Below are 25,502 nucleotides of genomic sequence, written 5' to 3' on the forward strand. Positions count from 1 at the left end.
CAGATAAATCACAATTCAGTGCAACAAGCTGTACTCACTCTGTGTTTTTTGTTGTTGTTGTTTGTTTTGTTGTTTTTTTTTTGTTTGTTTTGTTTTTTCCATTTGCCATGGTTTCTTTCTCTACTTTGCTGAACACACACACTACTCTTTATCAACCTTGAATTTCCTTTTCCTTTTCCTTTTCCTTTTCCTTTTCCTTTTCCTTTTCCTTTTCCTTTTCCTTCTCCTTTTCCTTTTCCTTCTCCTTCTCCTTCTCCTTCTCCTTCTCCTTCTCCTTCTCCTTCTCCTTCTCCTTCTCCTTCTCCTTCTCCTTCCCCTTCTCCTTCCCCTTCTCCTTTCCCTTCTCCTTCTCCTTCACCTTCTCCTGAGCTCACTGAGCTCCACTGCCTCAGAGGGTGCAGGGCTGGGCTCGGCTCTGTTTCCACATAGATGAAAACACAGGGATAATTTATTTATTTATTTATTTTTCAGCAAAGCTGAGCGATTGTTGTAAGTAGATTGACTTGCTAATATAATGTTATTCCTCACATTAGATTATGAGCATAAAATCTACTAGACAATGTTAATCTGGCAGCAAAACAATTTATGTTTTACTTTACTTCTACTGCTAGCAAGATATAGAGTTACAATGACATGGATTACAGAGTATACACCACAATTCAGAATGGGTACGAGCACTGTAATCCTGACACCCTGTGGAGAAAAAGATGTAGAAAAAGGGCAGGAGGAGGGGAACCAGCCTGTGAAAATATTACTAATAGGGGGGATTAGGCTTTGAAGAGTTTTGTTCACCTCTTCAGCTGAGCTAAGTGAACTGGAGAAAGAAAAATCAGCCACAGTACCTGTAAAATGTAAATCAGTTTGGGCTTATCTGACACAGAATGAACTCTATACCTTCAGCTTCTTCTTTTTATTTTTTATTTTATATATATATATATATTTATTTATTTTTAGAATGCTTTGCAGTAACAGCATACAGCTTGATGGCTTTTCTACTTTAACCTTGAGTTTTGTCATCTATTTTATTGTTCCTGAATTCTCCTGGTATGATTCATGTAATTACATGTGAAAGGGTCAGGCAGAGAAGAAGAGAGTGAGGGAAGAATAAGTAAGGAGGAAAGGAGGAAGGAAGAGAAAAGGGGAGAAAGGAGAAGAGGGAAGAAAGGAGAAGAGAAGAGAAGAGAAGAGAAGAGAAGAGAAGAGAAGAGAAGAGAAGAGAAGAGAAGAGAAGAGAAGAGAAGAGAAGAGAAGAGAAGAGAAGAGAAGAGAAGAGAAGAGAAGAGAAGAGAAGAGAAGAGAAGAGAAGAGGAGAAGAGAAGAGAAGAGAGGAGAAGAGAGGAGAAGAGAGGAGAAGAGAAGAGAAGAGAAGAGAAGAGAAGAGAAGAGAAGAGAAGAGAAGAGAAAAGAGAAGAGAAGAGAAGAGAAGAGAAGAGAAGAGAAGAGAAGAGAAGAGAAGAGAAGAGAAGAGAAGAGAAGAGAAGAGAAGAGAAGAGAAGAGAAGAGAAGAGAAGAGAAGAGAAGAGAAGAGAAGAGAAGAGAAGAAAGACCAAAAAGTTTTCTAGCATTCAAAATTTGGGGAATAAGTTTGAAAATGCACTTTACGAGACAAAATCCAGATGTGAGATAAGAAAATGAAGACATATACAATTTACAATTTTTTCAAAACAATCTTTCCCTTCAAAATCTTGTGATATTGAGGTGGGAGGCAACTAACTTATTTCAAATTCCTGAAGTTGGCAATACTGACATACACTTCACAGGTTCAGACTACGTGAAAACAAAGCAGGTACAGTTTATGTCTGAAATTTTTTAGCTGGAGACCTAGTGCACTGCAAAACTGTCTTCCTGTTTTTGGTACCCCTTTGTGCTTTACCTCATTTACCAGTGTTTTTATGTCCCCTGTGGAGCCTTGTCTGCTCAAGAAATGAGCCTGTACATGTGGAAATCTTTCTGTGGCATTGAGGGCCTTGGACATGGTTTTGTCTGTGCACGTGTGGGTATGTGACCTGTGTAGTCCTACCACTGCACATCTTCAGGTGATGTCAGATCATATATCTGCACGTATCTGCATATATCCACATATCTGCACATATCTGCAGATATCCACATATCTGCAGAGATTTAAATTCCATTTAAATAACCACCCCTGCCAAAGTAGGTCAAACAGGGAGGTTTCACCTACCCTGGTTCCTCTGCTGCTGCGTGCTACTGATTTTCCCTCTGCAGTCTTTCCCCGGTTCCTCTCAGCTGCTTCCCCTTCTTGTCCTGACACTGCAGTGGCAGCCACAGCTCAGGGGCTTTTAGCTGTCTGATTCCCAGGCTCCCTCCTCCAGCTCCCAGAAAGGATCAGGCTCTGCTGGGCTGGCTGATCCTTCTTTATGGCTTCCCCTCCTCCTGTGGCTTGGGAAGGAGAAGAGGAGGCCCTGATGGTCTACATGCCAGCCGTTCTTGGCAAAGGACTTCCCTTTGCCCTTGGGTTTGTGTGAACAACCCAGCAAGGCCACAAGTTCACAGTACCCCTGCCAGTCCCCACCTGCTTGCACCACAGTGAGCAGTTCGGGGAACTGAGCTAGGTGTAAACACACTCATGCATGCATACAAGGACAGACAGGCACACAGACACACACACATATGATATATTCCTTGCACCTTCTCACACTGCTAAAGGGAATTGATGGTGTGGCCAAAGGAGGGTGTGCTACGACCTGCAGCATGGGATGAGGCACTGCTATGGGGTGCTAGTCCTGCAAGCTTTGTTTTGTGGCATTATGCTCTCACCAGTACCCCAGAAGAGGTAGCTGAGGGCTTGGCTTATAACCACCTAGTGGTGCCACAGCCTTGCTCCACAGTGAGATGGTCCCGTGGTTGCACTCAGTTTAACCCAATCTGATATTTCAGGTTAGCTATTGCTGGGCTGTTGTTACTGGAGTTGAGTTGTCTTGGGAGCTCTGTCAGGGCCACTCACTGCCTGTCAGTGTCATAAGTGCTGCAACATCCAAGTACATTCCAGAGGCAGCACTGTCAACATGAGTCTACGCTGTGACTTGTGCAAAGAAATCTGTTCCCCAAATGTAACCATAAGCTCGTCTCTCAGAAGAAGTTGCACTGGTTTGAATATTGAAGAGGAGTTAAATGAGTACAATCTGCAGTCCCTTTTCCCCTTTTTTTTGTACCAGAATGTTCATTTTCACAGCAGCAGAAAACTGTTTCTCTTATTTACAGGCACAACATACTGGGTGATTCAAAATAATCCAGTATGTGACAATGTGTGAGGATGGCATGCCTTAGAGCATCAAGCATGTTTAGGGTTATTTTTTACATGTATTGGTTGATGGACGAATAGGTGTCACACCAGGATTTTTGTATTTCAATTTTAACTGTCATGGGTTTCCAAATGGGAAAGCTATATGAATACCTCTGATGGATACAGCGTTTCTCACTCTAACACCTCAGACTGAATTTCATGTATATTCCTAAAAAGCCAAGGATTAGAGACTTCTACCACAGGAAACATTAGCCTAGCTGAATCTTGGAAAAAGGACTTGCCTGGGAATACGAAGCAAAAGCTAATCTTACTGCAAATGATGAGAAGCAGTGTGACTGATGCACACTAGGGTCATAAAATGCAATTCAGTTTCAGAAACCAATTTGGGAAGGACAAAAGAATCTTAGTGCTAAATGTGCAATGGCGATCCCTTACCAGAGCACATCTGTGCACCAACTCTCATGGATTTCCTGTTTTTTCCTGAGGATCAAAAACTCTGTTGCACGCTAACATCAATGTATGCCTCAATTGATTTCACATTCTTGGAATTTACTACCGTCTCTAACTGTGTTTTGTTCCTTAAGAGCCTGATCCTGTGCCTAAACCTCTAAGAGTAATCTCTGTTGAGTCACATAAACGTCAGCAGACCCAGCTGCAAGGTCAGGATCTGCAGAGGTGAGTGGCAGAAGGAAACCTGAATATGGGCAAGGCCTTAGCAGAGGGAGTACTGAAGGCACAGCACACTTTTTTCCATCCAAGATAACTTAAATGAGAAAAAAACATCAAGTGGCTCTTTGTGTATGCTCAGTCTTTGGAAGGTGAAAATAAAACTGCTAATAAAACAGGAGCAAAGAAGCAACCACCAAATAAGTGAGTCAGTTAAGGTTCACTGGACAAAGATAAAAGCAAGAAAAAGATAACAGCAGAGACACAGTACAATAAGTTAATGATAACTACGGGCACCAGCAACTAATGGGTGCCTTTGCAAATATAAAGAGGAAAAAAAAAAGTGAACAATGTTCCCTTATTAAGAAATGAGGTGAAATCAGTGATTGTTGCATATGTCTGAGGTACTGTTCTACGCTGCTGAAACTGGAAAAAACAGTACACAAAAGGAGAAATGAAAACCTTGGCTTTCAGCTGGATGTAGGTTCCCAAGTGTCTAGTCTCCTTTGGGAAACAGGTTCCAACATCATTGAGAGACATTTGAGAGAATTAGCCCAGCTGATGAGAAAGTGGATGTAGGATGACATTTGGAGTCTCAGGGCTGTAAAAGAGGCCCAGGTGACAGAATCAGTGGAAGCTGGTCTGCAGATACAATGCTGTGGACTGAAAATTACAAGTCCCACAGAAAGGTTGTTTTGCTTTCTTTTCTGCAGGGCTTGCTCTATTTTCAGGGACAAACTCTAGACTGGAAAGTATGAGCTCCCAAACCCAGATTTCCAGGCCACTATGAGGAGGAAGAACATACTTTGTTTTATGGTTTTCTCTTCTTGCTCTTGCCCCACAACACCTCATCCATCTCCCTTTCCTGGGAGAGCTCTGAGAAAGGCAGGAACTTGGTGTCATCTTACAGGCCAGAATGTGGTTACCTTTTGCCTGAATTAGTATTGCTGCCATCAACGCAAGCAAAAAGTTAGGGAATTTCTGGCTAGGGCGTGTATGAAAGGTGTCTCTGTGGGATCATAAATCCTGCTAAAGGATCCTCCCTGGAGATAAGCTAAGCAGTAGCCTCTTGGTGAGAGGGAAGGAAACTAGCTAGGAGCCTGTTGGAGGTTTAATATAAGCTAATGCACTTCCTTTCTGTGCTGTGCAATGTCCACATGGAACGAATCTAAAGGGGAGCTGACAGCAGAAGCAGCTTTCTCCTCACATTTCCAGAGCAACTGTTCTGCAACCACAAGCCATCCTGCTCACCAGGAGCCTTTGCAGCATCTTCCATCTCCCTACGGCGTACCATCCAGGACCATGTAGTCTGAGGTCTCAAGAGATGTAACTAATGGAAGGAACTGCAGGAAATTGGGTCAGGAAAACGGGTAGAACCAGGCTGAGAAGGATTTTGGCCCTCCTCATTCAAAGGAGTCAAGGATGTTCTTGAGTCATTGTAGCGAGTGTCTGGCTAGAATGGTTGAGGCATAGCTGCTTCTGCAGGACCAGCGGGCGGCGTGGCCTGTGCTTCCTCCAGACGTTTGCCCCCCCAGCCATCGCGCTCACCTTCAGCAGAGCAATGGGGAAAGGAGTGCAAGGGCTATAAACATCTCCCGCTGATCTGTGTTGCATTCGAATTGCACGTTCCATTCTGATGAATACTTTGAGGTTGCCGCTCAGGTCTGTAAGTGAGCATTGACATGAGGATTGAGCTCCGTGCGGGCGTGCGAGGAGAGGCTGGACGTGGTGCTTAGGGACACGATTTAGTGGGTGACATTGGTGGAAGGGTGGGTGATGGCCGGACCAGATGATCTCGGGGGCCCTTCCCAGCCTTTATGCTTATTTGTTACGATTACTTGCTCTCTACAGGAGACGCACGGTAACGGGTGACTCAGCGCCCGCGGGGGGGAAACGGGGGAAAAAGGGGACACCGGGAAACAAGTGGGAAAAGGGGGAAAAAAAAAGCAGTGAAAGGGGAAAAGGCGGAAGAGGGGAAGCCCCGCGAGGAGGGGGCGGCGCGCCCGGCACGGGGCAGGCACCGCGGCGTCCCCGAACCGGGGGGGGGGCCCGGGCCTGCGCCGCGCCCCGCCCCGCCCCGCCCCGCCCTTCCCGTGCCCGCCGCCGCACTTCCTGATGCGGGCCCTTAAAGGGGCCTTGTCGGCGGCGGCAGAACAAAGGCTGTTGTTGTCCACCGCGCGCCGCGCGCCGCCGGGCCCCTTTAAGGGGCGGGGCCGGCTGCCGGGAACCGACGTCGATTGCGGGGATGCGGAACAGGGCAGCGGCGAGGGGGCGGTGAGGGGGGCGGGGCCGGGCGGCGAGGGGGCGGGGCCGGGCGTCCCGCCCGGCCCCGCCCCCTCGCCGCCCGGCCCCGCCCTCCCCGCCCGGGCCCGCACACGCACGCAGAGCCCGGGGGCAGCGGGCAGGGGGCGGGCAGCGATCGGGCGCCCCCCGACGAGGGACGGGGCCGGGGCTCCGGTGGCGGCGCCACCCCCGGGCCGCGCCCGCCGCCGGGCGATGGTGGCGGCGGCGGCAGCAACTTCCCGCTGAGGGGCCGGCGGAGAAGCGGAAATTTGGGGGGGGGGGGGGGAAGGCAAAAAAAACACACACACACACACAAAAAAAGAACCGAGAGAACTTCCCCCTACGCCGCGCTGCGCCGCGCTCCGGCTGAAAGATGTCTGAGGCCGCTGCCCAGTGTTGCATCAAGGTAAAAATAATAATAAAAAACAAACCTTCTGTTTTTTTTTTTTTTATTATTATTTTTATTTTTTTTCTTTATTTAAATCATTTTTATTATTTGCGGTCAGTGGGGGGCTCCCCCCGTGCTACCCCCCCCCGCTGTGTTTACGCACGGAGGGCCCTGCCCCGCGCGTGTTCCTTTCATTATCATTATTCTTAATAATAATAATAACAATATTTTCCCCTTTTCTGCTGTTTTTCCCCCCGCGGCGGCGGGAGGCGGCAGCGGGCGCCCTGCGTGCTCCTTTCCCCCCGCCGCCAACTTCGCGCAAAGTTTTGCTGCCCGGGGACGGGGATGGGATGCGCTCGGCGGCGCTGCCGCGGGGGGGCTGGGGCTTCTATTTTATTTCATTTAAAAATATTTTTCCCTTTCCCCCTGCTTCCTCCCCCTCTTTCCCCTCGCTTTATTCCCTGCCGGTGGCTGTGCCCAGCTCTGGCTGCGGTTCCCGGTGTCAGGAGCGGAGACAATGGGAACAAAACCCGGCTGCCTTTTTTTTTTTTTTTTTTTTCCTTTTCTTTTCCATGTGTGCCCAGGAGCCCGCTGGTGGCAGCCCTTTCCCCTCTCCTTCCCCCGGCCGTGCGCTCCCCGTCCTGCCCGTGGCCGCCAGAGCCTCCAGCGGGGGGCGAGCACCCGGCCGGCTTCGCTGCACGGTGCTTGCGTGCCTGGCTCTATTTTGGGGGTCACGGCGGGTGGCGGCAGCTTGCACTAGAGAGGCACCCAGGTTTGGGGCGGCGTGGGGCCGTGGAGCACCCTCTGTGTCCCACAGGCTAAGCAAATCCCGGTAAATACAAAGTGAAACGTAGCTGCTTGGTTGCTTGTTTATTTTTAATTTTCTTTCTCCTTGGTGGATCCTGTGGGAACATGGATTTGTAGGCACGAGAAAGCGAATGTCACACACAAAAAAAGTAGCGGCAGATGAGTTGTGTTTCCTTATTTTAGAAATGGGGCGTTTTGAAAATAGGAGGCTTACTTCTGCTCTTACTAGTAACGCTGCTCCTTCCCTAACCCTAAGGTACATAATAGAGTCTTATCAAAGGTGATTAGCTACCTAGCAGGACAAATACATCTTTTGGAGCCCTGAAACGTTTATATGCCAATTTTTCTTAACGTTTAATTAGGCTTTTCTCTGGAGGTTCTCCAAACCCACCTGGATGCGACCCTGTGCAATATGCTGTAGGTGACCGTGCTTGCCAGGGGTTGGACCAGGTGATCTCCAGAGGTCCCCTCCAACCTCAAACCTTCCGTGACTTCATGTTTACATGTCCTGCTGCCTATTTCAAGTGTTGTGCTGAACTTAGTGCAGTCTGAACTTACTTTGTAGCGTGCGTTTTCTTTATGTGCTGACTCTTGCAGCTGTCTGTGTAGAGAGACAGGAACTACCGTCCAGGTGAAGTACTTCAGAGGGTGTCCTGAGGGCCAGGAAAAGGAGAGTAATTGGAATGGAGGAAAAAGTTGAAAGGGGGACAGAGGAGAAAGCGGGGAGAAGTTTTCTTTGGCTTCTTTCCTGGTGATGATTTTAATAGTTTCAAATATGGGAAGTACAAGCTTTCGGACAGAAATGCGTATTTCAGATGGTAACATTTCTTTACCGAGCTGTTCTGGATAACTTTCCCTTCAGTTTTTCACTCACCCCTGTTTTTTGGGGCGCTTGTTTCAGCCAGCCCATGCGGAAGCTGGTTGCGATCAGCAGCTGGACTGGAGGGGAGTTGTTGAAGCCACGGTGTGACTGTACAAGTAGGATGTGTTATTTCCCAGCGCGCCAGTCCAGATTGCGCAGCGCGGGGCAGAGGCGGAGGAGTGAGCAGGAGCCATGCTGTGGTGTGGCCGTGCTGCCCTGAGGAGTAGCCAAGTGTGCTGGGAGAGTGTTGCAGTGCTTCGTTAGGAGCCCGAGCACTGGAAGCGGTGGTGCTGGTGGATGTATTTTGTGTTTTGTTTTGTTTTTTTTTTTCTTTTCTTTTTCCCCTCCCCTGACATGGGGCAAGACTGTGTGCAGTAGATTCCACAGCAGCTGGGGTGATGAACCATGGAAAGCTTCGACGAAGGGAGTAAAGGCTAGAGCTCCGTTTATGCCGGGATGCTCCATGCGTGGTCTCCCTATCTACCTTATTAGAGAGGCACTCTAATAAGATTTAGGAAAAGTTTGAGGAGGTGAAATTTTGGTATGTATTTAGCTGCTTGCAATCAGTATAAACTTGCAGTAATATCTCGGTTCATGTCAAGTACTTATCAGTGTGTATGTGCAATTGTATATTGATACGTGTTTGCTTTGCGGCAAGTGTGTGTGTTTACTTGCACTAGCTCTTTCTCCAGGAGAAGCACAGGGCTGACATCCCACTCTTGCCAGCGCTTTGGTGTGTGTGTGCCTTCCTGATGGCAGGCAGCCCTGGGAGCCCTGCTGGCCTGGTGTGGCAGGCAGCAGAGTGTCTTCGTGAAGGGTGTGCAGCTGAGGGAGCAGTCTCTGCTGGCATTCTGGAAATAGCATTTTGGGGCTCAGAGATTGGCGTGGAGGCAGAGCCCTTGGTGTTGGCTACAACTTCAGGCACTGGCAAGCTCGCTGCTGGGAACTGGTAGGCTTTGGGCTTGTGGCATACTCCAGCCTGGGACAGCCCAAGGGCTGTGACTCCAAAGTGGGCTGAGAAGGGAAATGTAGTCTGGTTGTCATTATTGGATGCCTTTTTTGACCCTGCTGTTGGGATGTTACACCGGTAGCAAACCTGTTCTCTGCTCCTGAGCCTTAGTAGTTAACAGATACATTATCATATATACTGTCACTATGTTCCCCCAGCTCTCCCTACCATATGAGCAAGTGACCCTTACGGCTTTGCCTCTTGTCCTCCAGCCAAGAGAAACGAGGCATGGGGAGAGCACAAACATCTTGACAAAGGCTTATTACACCAGAGCAAAGGCACACAGGAGCTAGGGCTACAAGCTTGGTGCCTGGACACTGATGGTGATTTTTGTGATCAGTTAGGATCCACGTGGTAATGAGGTCTGTCTAAAACCCTACCTGGAGCTTTCTGATTGTAAGGGTCTCTCTTTTTTTTTTTTTTTTTTTTTTTTTTTTTTTTTTTTTTCTTCCATTGAAATAGTAATACCTTAAGAATATCACTGTGCTATCATATGGGGGCTCAGAACTCAGCAGGCAAATAGAAGGGTCCTGAAAGCCAATAGAAATGTCCCATAATATATGTATAAAGACACATAGTTACTATATCTATAAAATAAACCTGGCACTTTCATTTCCTTAGCCTGATTTACCATGTGACCATACAAACAAGTGTGTTGGCACAAGCGCGGAGTTGTGGGAGAACTAAAACCAGGAATATGCAGGGGATTGGCTGCTTCAGATCCCAGAGACCAGGGCTTCTCCAAGCCCAAACTCCCCTGCATGTGTCTAGCAGACGTTTGAGCTGTGTGCTTTCTGTGGGCAGCACTGAATGTGTGGAGCTTTCCTGTGAGTCAGGTTTCACAACTGGCTCCCGTGTCGCGTTGCCTTTGTGAAGCTGTGTGCTGGTGGATGTGAGCGCTCTCCCTTGCAGTGAGCCCCTGTGATTGCACAGACCCTGCAGGAGTTGGCACAACCCTGTAGCTTGAGGATTCGTCTCACCAGTGCTCATTTCAGATTCAAGGATGTACTTTGTAATTGTTTAAAAAAAAAAAAAAAAAAAGGAATAGGGGGAAAAAAAGACTGCTCATGTAAGCCGAAGGGCAAAGAATCAGCACGGTGGTTGAGCTTTCAACCTTAACTGGCTTCCCCAGATTTTTTTTTTTTTTTTTTAATTTTAAGTAGTGCTTTATGTTTCCTAATATTTCATTAATACCATGATGTTTTTGTGGATAATTCTCTCCCACCGAAAGCTTCCCATGCTAAGCAGGGACTTTTGAGCACCAGGCAGACAGAATCCTGTTACCCTTAACCATGGATGAGTATCTGTTAGCAGGGAGTACGCTTCTTAATGTTTATTAGTGAACGTGTGTACCAGGAGGCTGATCCTTCTTGTGTTAGTGTCAATGACAAAACTCCCATTAATTTCAGAGGGTGTAGGACTGAATGGGAGAAGACCAGTTTAGAAGTACGTACGTATTTAACGTCTGATTAATCACTTAACTCCTTGGCACCGGTTAAATTTAATCCCTCTGAAGCCAAATTTTACTAACACAGTCCCAATTAAACACTGGTCATTACTATTCACTGTGTCATTATAGGCAAAGTCAGTTTCCTGGGAGGCAACCCATTAAAGCAGCAGCCCCAATCTGAAATGCCCCAATTAAACAGAGGATACTTTAATGATAATTTACATGTATATTACACCTTGCATCTCAAAGTGCCTTTTGAAGGGAGGTGGCTAAGCAACGCTCTGCTGATAGAAATGGTGATAATCAGGAGGTGAAGCCTCATACGGTTACACAGAAGTAATTGTTCTGCCTTTTAGAAGAGTTATCTGGGTCCTCGAGCGCTTCCCAATGGCAGCTTGCATCCTGAGGTCTTCTGACAAAAGGCTTCCATGTAATCTGTGAGAAGGGAGAGCAAGGTCAACCTGTGGTTTTGGACAGCAGTATGGTTCTGACCTATGCTCCAAAAATTGACTGCTTTTTTTTTTTTCTTTTTTTTTTTTTTTCTTTTAATTGTATGCGTTTGCTTTGGAGTTTTAGTGATTCAGTTCCATCAGCTGGGAATCCCCAGAGCGACAGCAAATCATACGCAAGTGCTTCTGAAACTGTTTGCTTTGGCCTTTGCTTTCCCTATCTGTGAAACAGGCATAAAATAGTAATGAGCTCACCTCCACAGGGTGAGGCTGAACGTTGGGAAACAAATGGTGTTCATCACAGACGCCAGTGGTGGGCAGATCCCATTTGCTCCTGGCTTTTTAGGTTGCACAGTGTGCAGGGAGCAATGGTGGGTTTTGGGGGGCAGCAGCGGTGGTTGTTTTCTGGCTGTTGGTTCTTCTGGCTGGGTCCCCCCACTACCGCTGAGCAGTGGGGGCACAGCATTGCAGCTCAGTCGCATCTGTAGGCACCTCAGGCATTGCTTGGGGAGAGCTGGCAGCACAGAGCGGGCACAGGCATCCTACCGCAGCCAGAGCATCTCTGCTACCTTCCACCATCTCTCCCAGGACTCCCTAAAGTCACATGCAAAGTGGGCTGTGCACATGGCTGTCCCAGGTGATGTTTTTCCTGGAGGAAGAAGGATGTAGCTCTCTGTTAAATTCAGCAGCAGCTCATGTGCAGATGCTGCTCTTGAAGAAGTTGGGGACCATAGGGTTGCTGTCCTAGGACTGCACTTCTGCACATGGCTGTGAAGTTGTAAAGTGTGCTTGTTGATCTCAGGGGTGTGCTGAGGTTCGGCCTGAACAGAAACCAAGCAGGCTACCAAAGCTTCTTGTGCTTCTGACAGCAGAGTTATGGCAATTGATTCTACTATTGGGTTGTTTTTTAGGTCTACAACACCAGCCAAATGTAGGTGATGGTGGTTCTGGTGTTGCTGAGCTGTCTTTAGGCAGTGCTTTATTGGAGCACAGAGGACAGCTATTTGTTTTACCTATTTCTTTAGTAGCATATGGAACTCAAAACTAGGTTATACCGTTGTGTTTCTTTTTTTTTTTTTTTTTCCACTTCAAAAATTCCGCTGCTGGCTAGAAAATAAATGTAGAAAACTTTAGCTGAAGTTGAACTTGTTTATGGAATACTTGGAACTGCAGTAAATAAAGGATTTTGAATGGAGTTAAGCTTTTCACTGATAGATGGTATTGCTTCTCCACTGTAATAGCACTGAGCTCCAAAGTGAACTGGGCTTAGCAATTAAGGAAAGCTATAAATGATTCTTCATCTAAATGATTTTCCAAAGGTTATTCCTTGTTAAACTGCATGCAGTTTTCTTTGCTTCAATGTTGTCCTTGTATAGTTTGCTAATAGTGTTACCATTAAGACGGTCTGGAGAGAGGATGGGTGTGAAAGAGAGACGGACACTCACAGTGGTATTTATGTTGGTGTTCTGTGGAATGTTTGCACATGGAAATAAATGGCATTGTAAATCGTTTTTAGAATGTGTATAATGCCAAGAGTAACACTGGGCGTGACCGAGAGAGTTAAATGTTAGTACAACCCCGCAAAAATACTTCGAATGTGACAACCATGCTTTACATGTTAAAATATTAACAGCTGGCTAATATTAAATCCAGAGTTTGGATTTTTAATTCTATAATAAAATGCTCTTATAAATAGGTGCTATGAGTGTTTTCTTGCTGTGTGGATTTCTTTTTTTTCCCCAGCTAGCCCGGGTAGGATCTGATCAAGCTTGGAAATTATTTATTTTGAAAATTCTTGAGAGTTTAAGCTGGAAGAAGCCAACTGGCACCCAGTAAGGAGTATCCTTAAAACTGATGGGATGTAGTAGAGAGTGGGATTATTTATATAGTTTGTATTTCAACACACTATGGATGAAGTGATTTTTCCATTATGCTTTCAGTGGGTTCCTCCAAAACATCTATTAACAGAAAGCAGGAGTGTTTTCTAAATTGTATGCGATCTTGTGGAAATCCAGGGGCTTGGAGTTCTACCAGATAAATGAAATGTTTAATAGAAACGCCAGAGATAGTACTGCTAGAATTCAGAGACATATTTATCCACTTTGTAGGGCCACAGTGAGGCATTCAGCATCTGCAAACCACCTTTTCTTTTTATTTTACTCCTTTTTTTCCCCCACCTAAAAGGGACTTCCAGTAAAAGAAGTTTCCATTGTTGGTGGGGCACAGTGAAACTACTGATGTGCTTGGAGGTCAAATGGAGCAAACCCAATATTACAGCACTGGAATGGAGCTCCTTCCTGAAATCTAGGAATTCATCTGAGGTCTGTGTTGGGATTCCTCCCTATGACTGATATAATTCTGCTTTCTTCTGGTGGCGTAGACCAGGACAACTTTTTCACTGTACATTGCCCCTTGAATGGTGTGTTCTTACCTTCATAGCTATCCTGTGCTTAAAATTAAAAGCACATGCAGAAACAAGCCTCCTCCAGCCTGTCCTGGGCCTGAGGTTACAGGTGTGTTAGGATGTGAGCAACCAGAGGCTCCGTGGTGAGGCTCCCGTTCCTCAGTGGAGGCCACTGGAAGGTGGGTCCTCTCCTCCTTGCTGTGCCAGTGAGGAATGGCCTTGGGTGTTTCCAGTGGGCACCACTGAGGTGCCGCTTGAAACCCGCAGAGCCACTAGGGTAGCACTGGCAGGTCATCATCATCTGTTTCACTGCCTTCTCACCGCGGAGGCTCTGATCCCAGCAGCCTCACCCCAGCCCCAGAGGACCAGCACCCTCCAGGTTGGAGCACTGCCGTGCTTGGTCGGACAGCCTGGCTTAGGCATGTGTGGGTGCCAGGTTGAGGGGTGCAGCTGGGGCTGGGGAGCTGAGGAAATGAAGGGCTGAACTGTTTTCACTGAGGGACAAGGATCTTGTCAAGTCCTTGGGTGCGAGGAAGGGCACCAGTTTATAGGAGCAGGAGCACTGGTAGATGTAAAACATTTTTCTCAGTTGACAGTCCAAGTGGTTGTGTCACTGTGAAATGACTCAAGCAAATGCGATCTCTGGAAGAGAATTTGGGGAAGAGTGTGGGAGCAGCTTCCAGGGGAAGAAGGTTATGGGCTGTAAAATATTTCATGGCATGTCGCCTGAGATATGTGTGTTTCAAGTTGCACAGTAAACAGTGGGCTCAGGCACCACGGAGGTAGTGCTTTAGTAAGCTGGGGTCATCTTACGCACCAGCTGAGTCATCAGAGCAGTCCATGACTGACCATGTGCTGGCTGTTATTACCTCCTAACTGGGACAAATTACAACTTCCCTTAAACCTCAAAGCAAGAAGAGAGTGAACTAATAGCACACACAGCCAGCTGAACCATGCTGATGGGCAGTAGCTGGGTTCTGCAGGGTCAGAGAAGTGGACAGAGGGAAGTATTCCTGTTTATTTCCTTTTCCTCTTGGTAGTTTTAGTTTAGGACTGTCTTCTGATAAGCCTTCCAGAACTGGTCTTGCACCTGGAACCTGATTTTAGGAAACAGTTTTGTGGACAAGCGAGAGAGAAAATAGCTCAGGTTTCAACTGGGGGCCAAACAATCAATTAAAACTGTAGTAGGAAAAGAACTGAGAGCAATAGAAACGATCTGCCTATTACGTTTTAAATCCATGCTGCGTATCAGTTCTTGTTACAGCATGTGTTTCTTGGTTATTAAGAGGGCTTGTAGTGGCACCAAAAAACAAACAGGAATGAGTAGTGAAGTTGCAGGAAAGCCCAGGGAAACTTCCATAGGGGGCAAAGCTACATTGCGTACGACTTGCCAAACAACTCAGTTTGGGAAAGGAGACTGCTGAGGGAGGTATAACAGAGGTCTATAAAATCACACAGTAGTAGTGTATGGGGAACAATTACTTCTGATAGTACACAACTAGAGTAGGTAATGAAATTACCAGCCAGCAAGTTTGAAACGAGTACTTTTTCCCTCTGTGTTAAATTATGGAACTCACTGCTGCGGGATGCTGTGGAGGCTAAAAGTATAAATGGATTTGAAAAGCAGGGTAGGTGAACACACATGAGAAAGATACCAAGTCTGACAGCCTCTAAGGGGAAAAAATACCTGTCACTACACTGGAGAAAGATCGATTTTTTTTCAGTCTGTTAAGCCTTTTCTGAAACAGACTTTGTGTCTCTTAGAGACGAGATCCCAGGCGAGATAGATGTACTCTGATGGTACATAGGCACGTAGATGCTCCGATGTAAAATTTAGTTTGCTGTAAGACTGGTCTCAAGTAGTTATTTGTCTCCTCTGAATTGTTTCCAAAGTCTCCATCTCAGCCCCCAGCTCTTCATTTCAAGAGCACTTCTGATTTGGGAAGAGAGCTGAGGAAGATTTTGTCTGTGACTTTGAAGGGTTTGTGAAGTCTAGATTGCTAGGAGTAGCAAGAGATTGGTTTTGTTGCTTTAATTATTCAAATGAAGGAGGGGAAAACCTTCAGGGAATACATGGAAGGGGAATTACAGATCAGCATTAAAAAATGGAAGTTTTCTGTTTTTGAGGGAGGGATACTGTTTACTTCTAGGAGCCAAATGTGGGTTGAACTGTACTTTTCCAAAGGTCTCCCAGTTCCCATTATCACCCATGTGAAATGTGTTCCTGAAGCATTAACTCTTTTCCATGTATGTGACAAATCAAATGGTGTCCCCACTGCAGCCTGCAGGGATTGGCATAAGAGTAGCTGCTTTCGCTACCTGACCAAATGTTGTGAGCAGTGGCTGAACTGTCTCATTTGCAAAGTGCTGTCATATGTACAGTCCTTGCATCAGGCTTGTGCTGCAAGGAGAAAAATTAATTTCCAACATAATTTTTGATTTTGATCCATTTTACATGTGTACTTCTTAGTTCTTTTTCCTAAAGAGAAGCTGATCCACGTTTGTGAAGAGCCATTAAAATGTATTGATGTGCAGCTAAAAATGGCCTGTAACCTAAATTTTGTTCTCCTTTCTGCTAATCTATATGGTGTCCATAAGCATCTGTTTAAGTAATTAGATAGCCTTATACAGACTTAACTAAGACTTACCTTTTTATTAAATGTTTTGATTTTGGAAAATAATGAATGACTTTATTTGATGAACGATCAATTTTTATTTTTTAAAATGCTAGATATGATAGACTGCACATGGCTTTGCAGTGAAATGTAGTTACAAGTGCAACCTTCCCCTAAACACCCCTGGGCGTTAAAAGTAAATATTTTAAAAAATAAAATAAATAAATTGCTACTTCCTTTTCATGTATAATTATCTGGTACATTTTGAGGTAATATATCTAATTGATTAAAAAACAAGATTTTCATATTAAGCAAATGAAATATCGTCTTTTTTTTTTTTTTTAATTACACTGATTGTTTTTTGTCATGCTGATTGAATATTAGTAGATTTTGCTCCCTCACCCTTCATGTTTATTTGTTGACTGGAGGAAGAAAGCAAGCTTTCAATTTCTGCATTTTCCGGGTTTGGGTGAACCAGTCATTGGGATGAAATAATTGACTAAATTGAAAGAAGGAAATATTTTCTCTGTACCCGTTGCTAAAAGGTAGCTTGTCTCTTTGGCAGGCCTAGGCTCTAGGTGGATGGCAATGGGTCCCACTAGTTCAAGTGGCGTGACTTCTGTTCTTTGGGATAGATCCGTACTTCAGATTTACTTTGAAGTTATTTTCTTTATTACAGTTGTGACTGGGTCTCAATAGACTTCTTTAGTTTCACGTATAAATGAAGGGCCTTAGAAAAATTATATGTGTTTAGCCATAATGCCTTGGTGGATTTTGAAAACAGCATTAGTCAGAAGGTCCTTCTGGCCTCTGTAAATTATCTTCTATTGTGATTTTTCATCTAATGCTTTAGTGGTAAGACCAATCATGAGCAATGTAGGTCTGAAGCAGTAGAAGATCAGCGGACGTTAGGGGTATTTCTCCAGTTTAGCATCAACGTTTGGTTTTGCAGACAATGGGGAAAAGCAGCGATAAATGTCAAACAAGCTTCCTGGTTCCAAATTAAACTGAAAAACAAAACAAAACAAAAAAAAACTAACAAGGCTTTGAAAGAATAGGTTTTAACTTGCATCCCATAGTACAGGTGTCTGTATGCTTTCTAAGGTACTTGAAAAACTCCGTTAGTTCAGTGTCCTCATGCGTGTGGTGTTACAGCCAGTTCCTTATGAGGTGGGGAGCTATGATTGCCCTGCTTCACGAGTAAGGAGCTGAATGGCTTCACGTAGTTTCTTGGTACTTAAAGCTGCAGTAAAATAATGCCATGCTCTCAGAGCACAGTCTCCTTGGGTCCCTTGCCTGCATCCTACCTGGGACTCCCCTGTCGCTCTTTGCTTGGCAGATCACGCAGTGCTCAGGGTGGCCTGCCCCATCACTCATGGTCTCCCTTCCTGTTTACTGGGGTGAGCCCTAAGAGAGGTGGTCCTGCTGCTCCTCCCCAGGTGGCAAAGAGCTGTACTGCCATTGTTTCAGCTAGTCAGAGAGAAGGAGAACTTAAATGTTTGTGAAAGAGAGGGCTACTTTCCTTTGGTCTGGAGTGGATTTTTATAATCCCCTATGGATTTATATTTGAAAAATAGATGTTTTTGTTCAGAATTCATCACTGTGAGCTTTCTGAGACAGTTTTTTTTTTACATAGACTTGAGAGCTCTATAAAAATTGTTCACCTGCAGGTTTTTCTAGATGTATGCTGGTGCTGATGAAAGTCCATGTGAGCAATGCTGTACTTCAGGGTTGGAACTTATGTCTTAATTTCCAACAGAGCTCCCCTCATATGCAGCTCAAAGCCTATCCGCCTTCACAGCTAGACAGACATAAATGCACTCAGCACTGCTGCAAGATGCAAGCTTTGACATGGGGTGGCTCTCCACGCCTGTATAGATAGGTAGCTGAACCGAACACAGATTGGGTACTATACCTGCATTAAGCTATGGGACTGTAACAGTTTTCTGGAGTTAGTGGAGGAAGGAAAACATAAGCCAGGAAAATAGGGTGGGATTGAGAATAAAGGATTTAAGAAGTAAAGGGAATAAGTTTGCTGTGACATCAACTACAAGCAGTTGGGCCCATTGCAAGCTCCCCTGAAAATCATGAAAATTTGCTCTGGAAGGAATTTCTCTCTAGAGACAGAGAAAAGCTGAATTGGCAATGTTTTTTCTTGTCATAGGAGAAATCGATTGTATGAGATCTTCCTATGAACTAGGAAACTAGGAGGATCAAATGGAAGCATCCAATAGTTTTAAACAGAAGAAAGGTGTTTTTTTTTTCGCAATGTACAGTGAGGCTACAAAATTTACTGCCAGAAGTTGCAATGTAGGGCCAAACAGGAGACCATTTTCAAAAGACAGCTCATACTAGATGGATCTATGTGGGACCATTAATTGCAAAGGTAAAGACACAGGCCTTGGCTCAGAAAGCCCTGGACCTGTAGATTGCTGGGGGAGCGTGCAACAGGGTTGTTCTTATGCTCTTTCCCTGAGCATCTCCTACTGGATGTTACTGGAGATCTGGTACTAGCCTATAGAGACCTTTGGTGTGACCAGAACTACTGTTTTTCTGTTTTTGTTTAGGCTTTTCATATTTGGGTGCTGTGCTGATACCTCTGACAAGTGAAAAAACAGTAGTGGAGAAAACCACTCGTGAATCAAGCCTTCTACTCCATTTTTTGCTCTTGTCATGGTGTTTCCTCAGCAGAGGCAACCTGACCATTTGAAATTCATGAGGAGGAGAATGTTCTCCAGATTAGGAAGGACTTCTCAGTGAATGTCGTTCTAGAAAACTCTTGGGGATTTTCCTGTCCTTGATTCTCCTCCTGGGCTGTGATGCCATTTGTTGGCATAAAGTACTTTGACCTGTTTTATTTCTGTAGGTTTTTCCCAAGATTTGGCTGACAGAGAATGGAAAAATAATTAGATTCTTAGATCATTCAAATGCTACATGCAGTGTCAGCCACACCTCTTCTGATGGTTGATAATCACAGAATCACAGAATTTTCTAGGTTGGAAGAGACCTCAAGGTCATCGAGTCCAACCTCCAACCTAACGCTAACAGCCCTCCACTAAACCATATCCCTAAGCTCTACGTCTAAACGTCTTTTGAAGACTTCCAGGGATGGTGACTCCACCACTTCCCTGGGCAGCCTGTTCCAGTGCCTCACAACCCTTTCAGTAAAGAAGTTCTTCCTAACATCTAGCCTAAAACTCCCCTGGCTCAACTTAAACCCATTCCCCCTCGTCCTGTCACCAGGCACGTGGGAGAACAGGCCAACCCCCACCTCGCTACAGCCTCCCTTGAGGTACCTAAAAAGAGCGATAAGGTCGCCCCTCAGCCTCCTCTTCTCCATGCTGAACAAGCCCAGCTCCCTCAGCCGCTCCTCGTAGGACTTGTTCTCCAGGCCCCTCACCAGCTTCGTCGCCCTTCTCTGCACCCGCTCAAGCACCTCGATGTCCTTATTGTGAACACAGTTCTTTGCAAGATGAGGGTATGTTTGTTTGGATGACACAAACATGCCACTGTGTGACTGTGTCGCTGATGAACAGGTGTTATACAATACGGGGACAGCTCCAGCACTTCCATTAATCTGCTCCATCAGCGTGCCTGCAGCCTGCTTTGGAGTGACTATCTTAATTTGGTAGTTCAATCTCTTTGCCTTTCGTTCCCTGACTCTTCTTTTCAAGTTCCTAATAGCTGAGAAAATTGAGGAGGAAGTGTTGTTTACTGAGTGCCTGGACTTCATTTTTTCTACTCATAATGATTAAGAAATGAGTAAGCTGGCAAACAGGATCTTCTCATGGGACCCTATATACATAAAATGTTTTCCATCAGTGCAAGTGAACTGTTTCTCAAACCATTGTTGTCCTGTGCTAATGCGGTTAGCTGGCAATTAAAAAACTAGAAAGGTGAGCTGGCTGAAACAGAAGAAGGAGAAGAAAAGCCCTGCAAATATTTATGTCCTCTACCAAGCCCTGCATCTGGAGTGGTGTGCCACAGCAGACAGGTAACAGAGCAGCTAGCTCTCTTGCAGTACATATGTGCTGTCTGTATGTGCTGCACAACCTTCTTGCCTTAAACTGCCTCCTGAAGTGCTCTCCCCCTGCACCAGCCTGATGGTCCCTACAGGGACAGGCTCCTCCTTGGCTCTTCCAAGCCCTGGCTGTACACAGAACCCAAATGTCTGAAGATGTTATACGCACTACCAATGCACAGAAACAAAAGCAGAAGTTCCCAAAAGTCTCAGGTAGTTGAGTGAATTGTTTTCCCAGTGTTAAACACAAGTAAAAGTGAATTAAAATATGTCCATGTACTACATACCAAGTCACACTTAAGTTTTCCTGCCTCAGTGTGTGAGCACAGTAGTAATATGATCCTGTGACCAAGGAGCATATTATTTGCCCAGGTATTGTTGATGATCTTTAATATCCGACTTCTGATAGCCTAGCTAATTGCACTCAACTTTTTAACTTTTAGTTTTCCTACTCAGCTTTATGCTTTCGGTATCACTGTTGTTCAAAGCATCACAGAACTGGGTGCAGAAACACCAGCTGTGGACAAATGAGCATTTGACTATGCACTCTCAAATGCAACTCTATTTTTAGGCTGGGTGAAGCAGGGCTAAATTTTCTAAGGCCAGCCTTTTTCAGCTTTCAGCCTTCTCCTTTCTCAGATTTCCAAATGGATAGTCTGTTCATTCACGCAACAGTCTCCATGTTGTGTTTTTCTTCAGGTTTGTACCTCAAGTTTTACCTCTCCTTTAACGTCACTGGAGCCCAGCCCTGAAAAGTGGTGGTGACAAGACTAGTGGGAAAACACAGCCCTTGAAGATTGCAAAGTCCGTCCGTTTGTTGTTCAAGTCATTTGAAACAGGAGCTAAATAATATGGCTGGCTTTAAAAAGCAGACATATTCTAATCTGATCTTTTCCAGTGGAAAAAAGGCTAACACAAGTGTTTGATAATCTACATGGCAGTACACAATGGTAAACTGGGATTGGTTTAGACCATTAATGGAAAGTACCTTAACTTTGATTTCTTAATGTTGCGTCAGCTGAAAAGGTAATCATAGCCTTTCTGACTTCCCACTGCTGCTGGCTTGCCTAGCATCTGCCTGAAATGAAAGGGCAGCACGTGGATTTCAGTGTGCAGAAGTAGCAGGCTGCTCGCGTGGCCAGGTCGTTAACTTATTTCCCTCCAGTCCTGGGCCTCGCTGCTTTCCATTGTTCCTTCTGCTGGGTGTGGGCTCGTTAAGTAGGCCTGGAAACCAAGCATTTTTCCAGGCGCAAGTCGTTTGTGCCGAGACACCTGATTCTCTCAGGGCCAACTAGTGTTTAGCCTCCTCTTTTGAGTCTTGAATGTTCTGTCAATTCCCTTTTCAGAGGGTAAGGGCATTCTGTCTAAACTCTGCCATGACTCTTTGTTAGTGTAAAAGTGCACGTAGGAGGTCACAGGCTATCTCATCAGGCTATGCCCTTAAGCTGTTCAGTGAGGGCCTCTATGTAGAACTGTTTTCTTTTGAAGCATAGTAGGATTTGGCACTGTTAGAGGTGAGGCACTTCAAGGCTGTGAAGAAGAGTCCTGCTCAACATGTAATGAGGCAAGTGAAAATTGTGGCTTGGTCAGGGGTCCTGGATCTTCATCCTGCACTGGACCTGCAGGTTCCTGAATTCTTTTGTGGTGTGGCTATATGATACCATCCCTTCCTGCCTCAGGTGGAGTCAGAAAATCATTAAGGTTGGAAAAGACCTCCAGGGTCATTTGGTCCAAACCCCCTCCACCCCCCCCAATATTACCCACTAAACCACGTCCCTAAGCACCATGTCCAACCTTTCCTCGAACACCCCCAGGGACGGTGACTCCACTGCCTCCCTGGGCAACCCATCCCAATACCTGACTGCTCTTCCTGAGAAGAAATGTCTCCAAATTTCGAACCTGAACCTCCCCTGACCCAACTGGAGGCTATTTCCTCTTGTCCTAGACGTAGATGTCCAGATGTCCATAGATGTTCCTGCGAAGGGATATTTGCACATGTCCAGCTTGAGGCTGATGTGAAGCTGGTTGCTTCTGCACAGGCTTTTTACCATTTTTTAAAGGCGCTACAAAAGTGCACCATTGCTATTTTGCTGAAGAAGTAGTTTGATGAGGACCTCAGTGCAGGATAAGGTGATAGCACCCTGGAAGATCTTGTCCCACCTTTTCTCTTTCTTTTCCCTTGGGCTGGCACAAAAGTTTGGGTGGATGTCTGCTGGATAGAGCAAGAGACCAGGATTAAAGTGGACAGCGTGTGCTATCACGAGGCAGAGAGCAGTGTGGAGGTGGGAACGAGCAGCTGGGAACGTGTGGAGGGCAGGGCACGTTTTTTCTGTGGTGTTGTCAGTTGATTTGGGATTAAAGTGCTGATGAAACACAGAGCAAGGCTTTGGCCAGATGTGTGTTACCTGGAATTAGAAACAAAGCTTGTAAAGACTCCCACCTGCTTTCTTTATGAGGACTGTCCCTTCAGGCTAGATAGAGTAGCTCCAGGAAGACTGGTCACTGTTAGCTTTTGGCTGTTAAAACACAGTTCTGTGTTTGCTGAGAAACCAATTCTCCTCTCCTTATGCCAGCAGACATCAAGCATCTGAAACAGCATGAGTTGTTCTTGTAGCGTGAAGGGGAGAGCTGTTGCCTGGAGGTATGAGCGAGCCTTCTGGTATAAGTGTGAGGCCCCACTGCTGTCATCTGCAGGCTTCCAACTGTGCTGTGGCTTGCTTTGCATTTCTGCACGCACCTTGACCATGGTGTTTGGGTGTAATTGTAGGAGAATGCTGCTTTAATACAAGAAAGACGTGCATGTATCGAGTCTTCAGAGATGGACTGAGAACTCCGAATGCCAGCCCCCCACATGTTATGATTGCAAATTTATGCTGCTCTGTAGTGCTGGTGCTGACAGACAGTCTGGACCTGCTTAACCATGTGTCAAAGCGTGAAGCCTCTCTGGGTCAGGGGAGGAAGTTCATCCCATGCGCCTAATCTAGAGGTCATTTCAGAGTTTCAATTATCTATTAAAATTGCGTTCCTGAAACATGCAAACACGGAAATGATACGTTCGTTCAGCTTGTAAACACTGACTCTTCATGATCCACATTCATCACAGCTTTCCTGGGAACTCGATAGATGTCTTGTGTTGGCTTTGGCATGAAAGGAATTTGACATCCTCTCTATAGAAAACAAGGGCAGCTTATAGATTTTGTTTTATTTCTCTTAAGTTTTAAATGCTGGCCTTGTGACACGGTTATAAAAATATACCAGGCTGGCACGTATACTTTGTTATCCTTGACAGGAAGAATAGGCTTAGGTTAAAGGTACTGTACAGAGATATAGGAGGTTTTAGTTCAGTCCCTGCTTTGCCGCTGCATGCTCTGTGTCCTTGAAATCATTTAGTGTGATTGCCCCTCTATAAAGTGAAATGCCTATCAAAATGCAATCTGATCAAGGGTAGAAACTTCTTGTGCCTCTGTAATATGAACAATTAGTAATGATCTTGCTGTAACCCTTACTGGGATGATTTTTTGACTATAATCCTACATTGTGGGATTATAGTCAGTAAGACACAGGGTCTAACAGTACCTGGGTATGATTCTTGGTCAGTTCACTTTTTGTGTTTTAAACCTTCTCTTTTGAACTGCCTGAAGACTCACAAAGATACTATTGTATTTGTTCACACGTGAAAGGAGGCCTGAGCCATGGCTAGGATAATAACTTAAAATTTAACAAAAATTATGCTCTGCACATTTTAGTATTAGAACTGCTGAGCATCAGTTTGTATTACCCCAGCACTGGAGATTTGGTTAGATTATAGTAAAACAATTCCTTCCAGCTGGTAGGAGCTTAGATTATCATTGTGGTGAAGACTTGAAAAATTATCCTACCTCTTTGAGAGTTACTTGAAAAACTGAAAAAAAGCCACTTCTGCAGCTAAAGGAGGAGGGAAGTCACTCTTAATAACACAGGTATTTACCAGAGATTAGCGGACAATATTTTAGTGGACCTGATCCCTGTGCTCCAATGACTTAAGAGGTTTTGACTGAAGCCTGTAGTGGTAATTGATCAAGGGATAACTAATAACAGAAAACTTACTGTTAGGCAGTGGCACTGGCTATACTGAAAGCTAGTCAAGAGACAGATTTTATGTTACACAGGTGACATAACTGCTTCTAAATTAATTCATCTTCCAAAGTTCAAACATGGGATGAAAAAAAAAGTCATTGGTTAAGAAAGCTTGGATGTCAGGTCAGATTCCTAGGTATTTGTTAAGGAAATTTGTTGAGGAAATTCAGTTTGTCTATTTATTTTTATTTATTTTGAGTTACTCTTGTACAGAGCAGAATGGAATTCTGAGACAAGACACTGATTCATTCTTCAGCTGTTCTTCCTGACTCAGCTTAAGGAAGTTGACTGAAACATCACCTTTCTCTCAGAAAGCAGACCTGTTTTCTAATAGACAATTTCTCATTAGCTCTGCAGATGATGGCACCAACAGCAACAAAAATAGGAAATTGTGGTACTAAGTAGCTTTTCTAATTTAATTTTTAATGTATGAATTTGAAGGCCAGAGGGCCAGTAGGAAGCCACAAGAGGAGTCCATTGCATCTTTTTAATCAGTGTTTTGCATCCTACCCATGGCACCTGCATGGCAGGCAGATGACAAACTCTCTGTTGTTTTATTTTGTTTGTTTGTTTTGTTTTGTTGTTCTTGCCCCTCAGCCCAGCTAGTTGTGCATATTTCACGTCCAGTCTCAAGTGAGGCTGGTGACCTCCTGAAACTGTGCAGGTGTTGTCTCTCTTGAGCTGGCTTGATGTCTCTGTCCAACAGGCAGCCTGTTTGGGCAAGGGGTGATTCGCTGGCTGTTCCTGCTCTCATACATTGGGCAGCAGCCTTTCTGCCTGATGCTGTTGCTTCTCTGCAGCTACAAGAGGTAGCTTGCTCTCTGCTCACCTGCCTCCTCCCCAGCTCAAGATTTTACAACTTGAAGACCAACAGATCTTAAGGCTGACCTTGACTGGATGAGTCAGCTCTCTTTGATGTGTGTGCACTGTTGATGGGAGAGAAAGAAGGCAGGGACGCACGCTGGCTGTGATACAAGGCTGCTTTATGCTGCCCCACCTCAGTGGATCACATGGAGGCATCTTTTCCTCCCAGACCTCTGAACTTCCTGCAAGTTGGAAAACTAGGCTCACAGACTTTGACAGGTTGGATTTGTATTTTTTTTTTCCTCTCAATTCAGGAGGGGGGGCTCCTGTGAAACGTAAAACATTCAGGAGGTCTCTCAGACA

The 25,502-nt window shown here is 45.3% G+C and overlaps 1 protein-coding gene across 1 annotated transcript in view; it reads left to right on the forward strand.

Annotated features, from left to right (window-relative positions):
* The first annotated feature begins 6,311 nt into the window (after positions 1-6,311).
* Positions 6,312-25,502, forward strand: part of ETV6 (ETS variant transcription factor 6) — a 142,895-nt gene continuing 123,704 nt past the window's right edge. Inside the window, exon 1 of the mRNA XM_082751822.1 lies at positions 6,312-6,620. Coding sequence (XP_082607948.1) covers positions 6,588-6,620 — 33 coding nt within the window. The 5' untranslated portion in view covers positions 6,312-6,587. The remainder of the gene's footprint in view (positions 6,621-25,502) is intronic.

Source organism: Aythya marila (genome assembly GCF_965140915.1).
Source record: "Aythya marila genome assembly, chromosome: 1".
NCBI lineage: Eukaryota > Metazoa > Chordata > Aves > Anseriformes > Anatidae > Aythya > Aythya marila.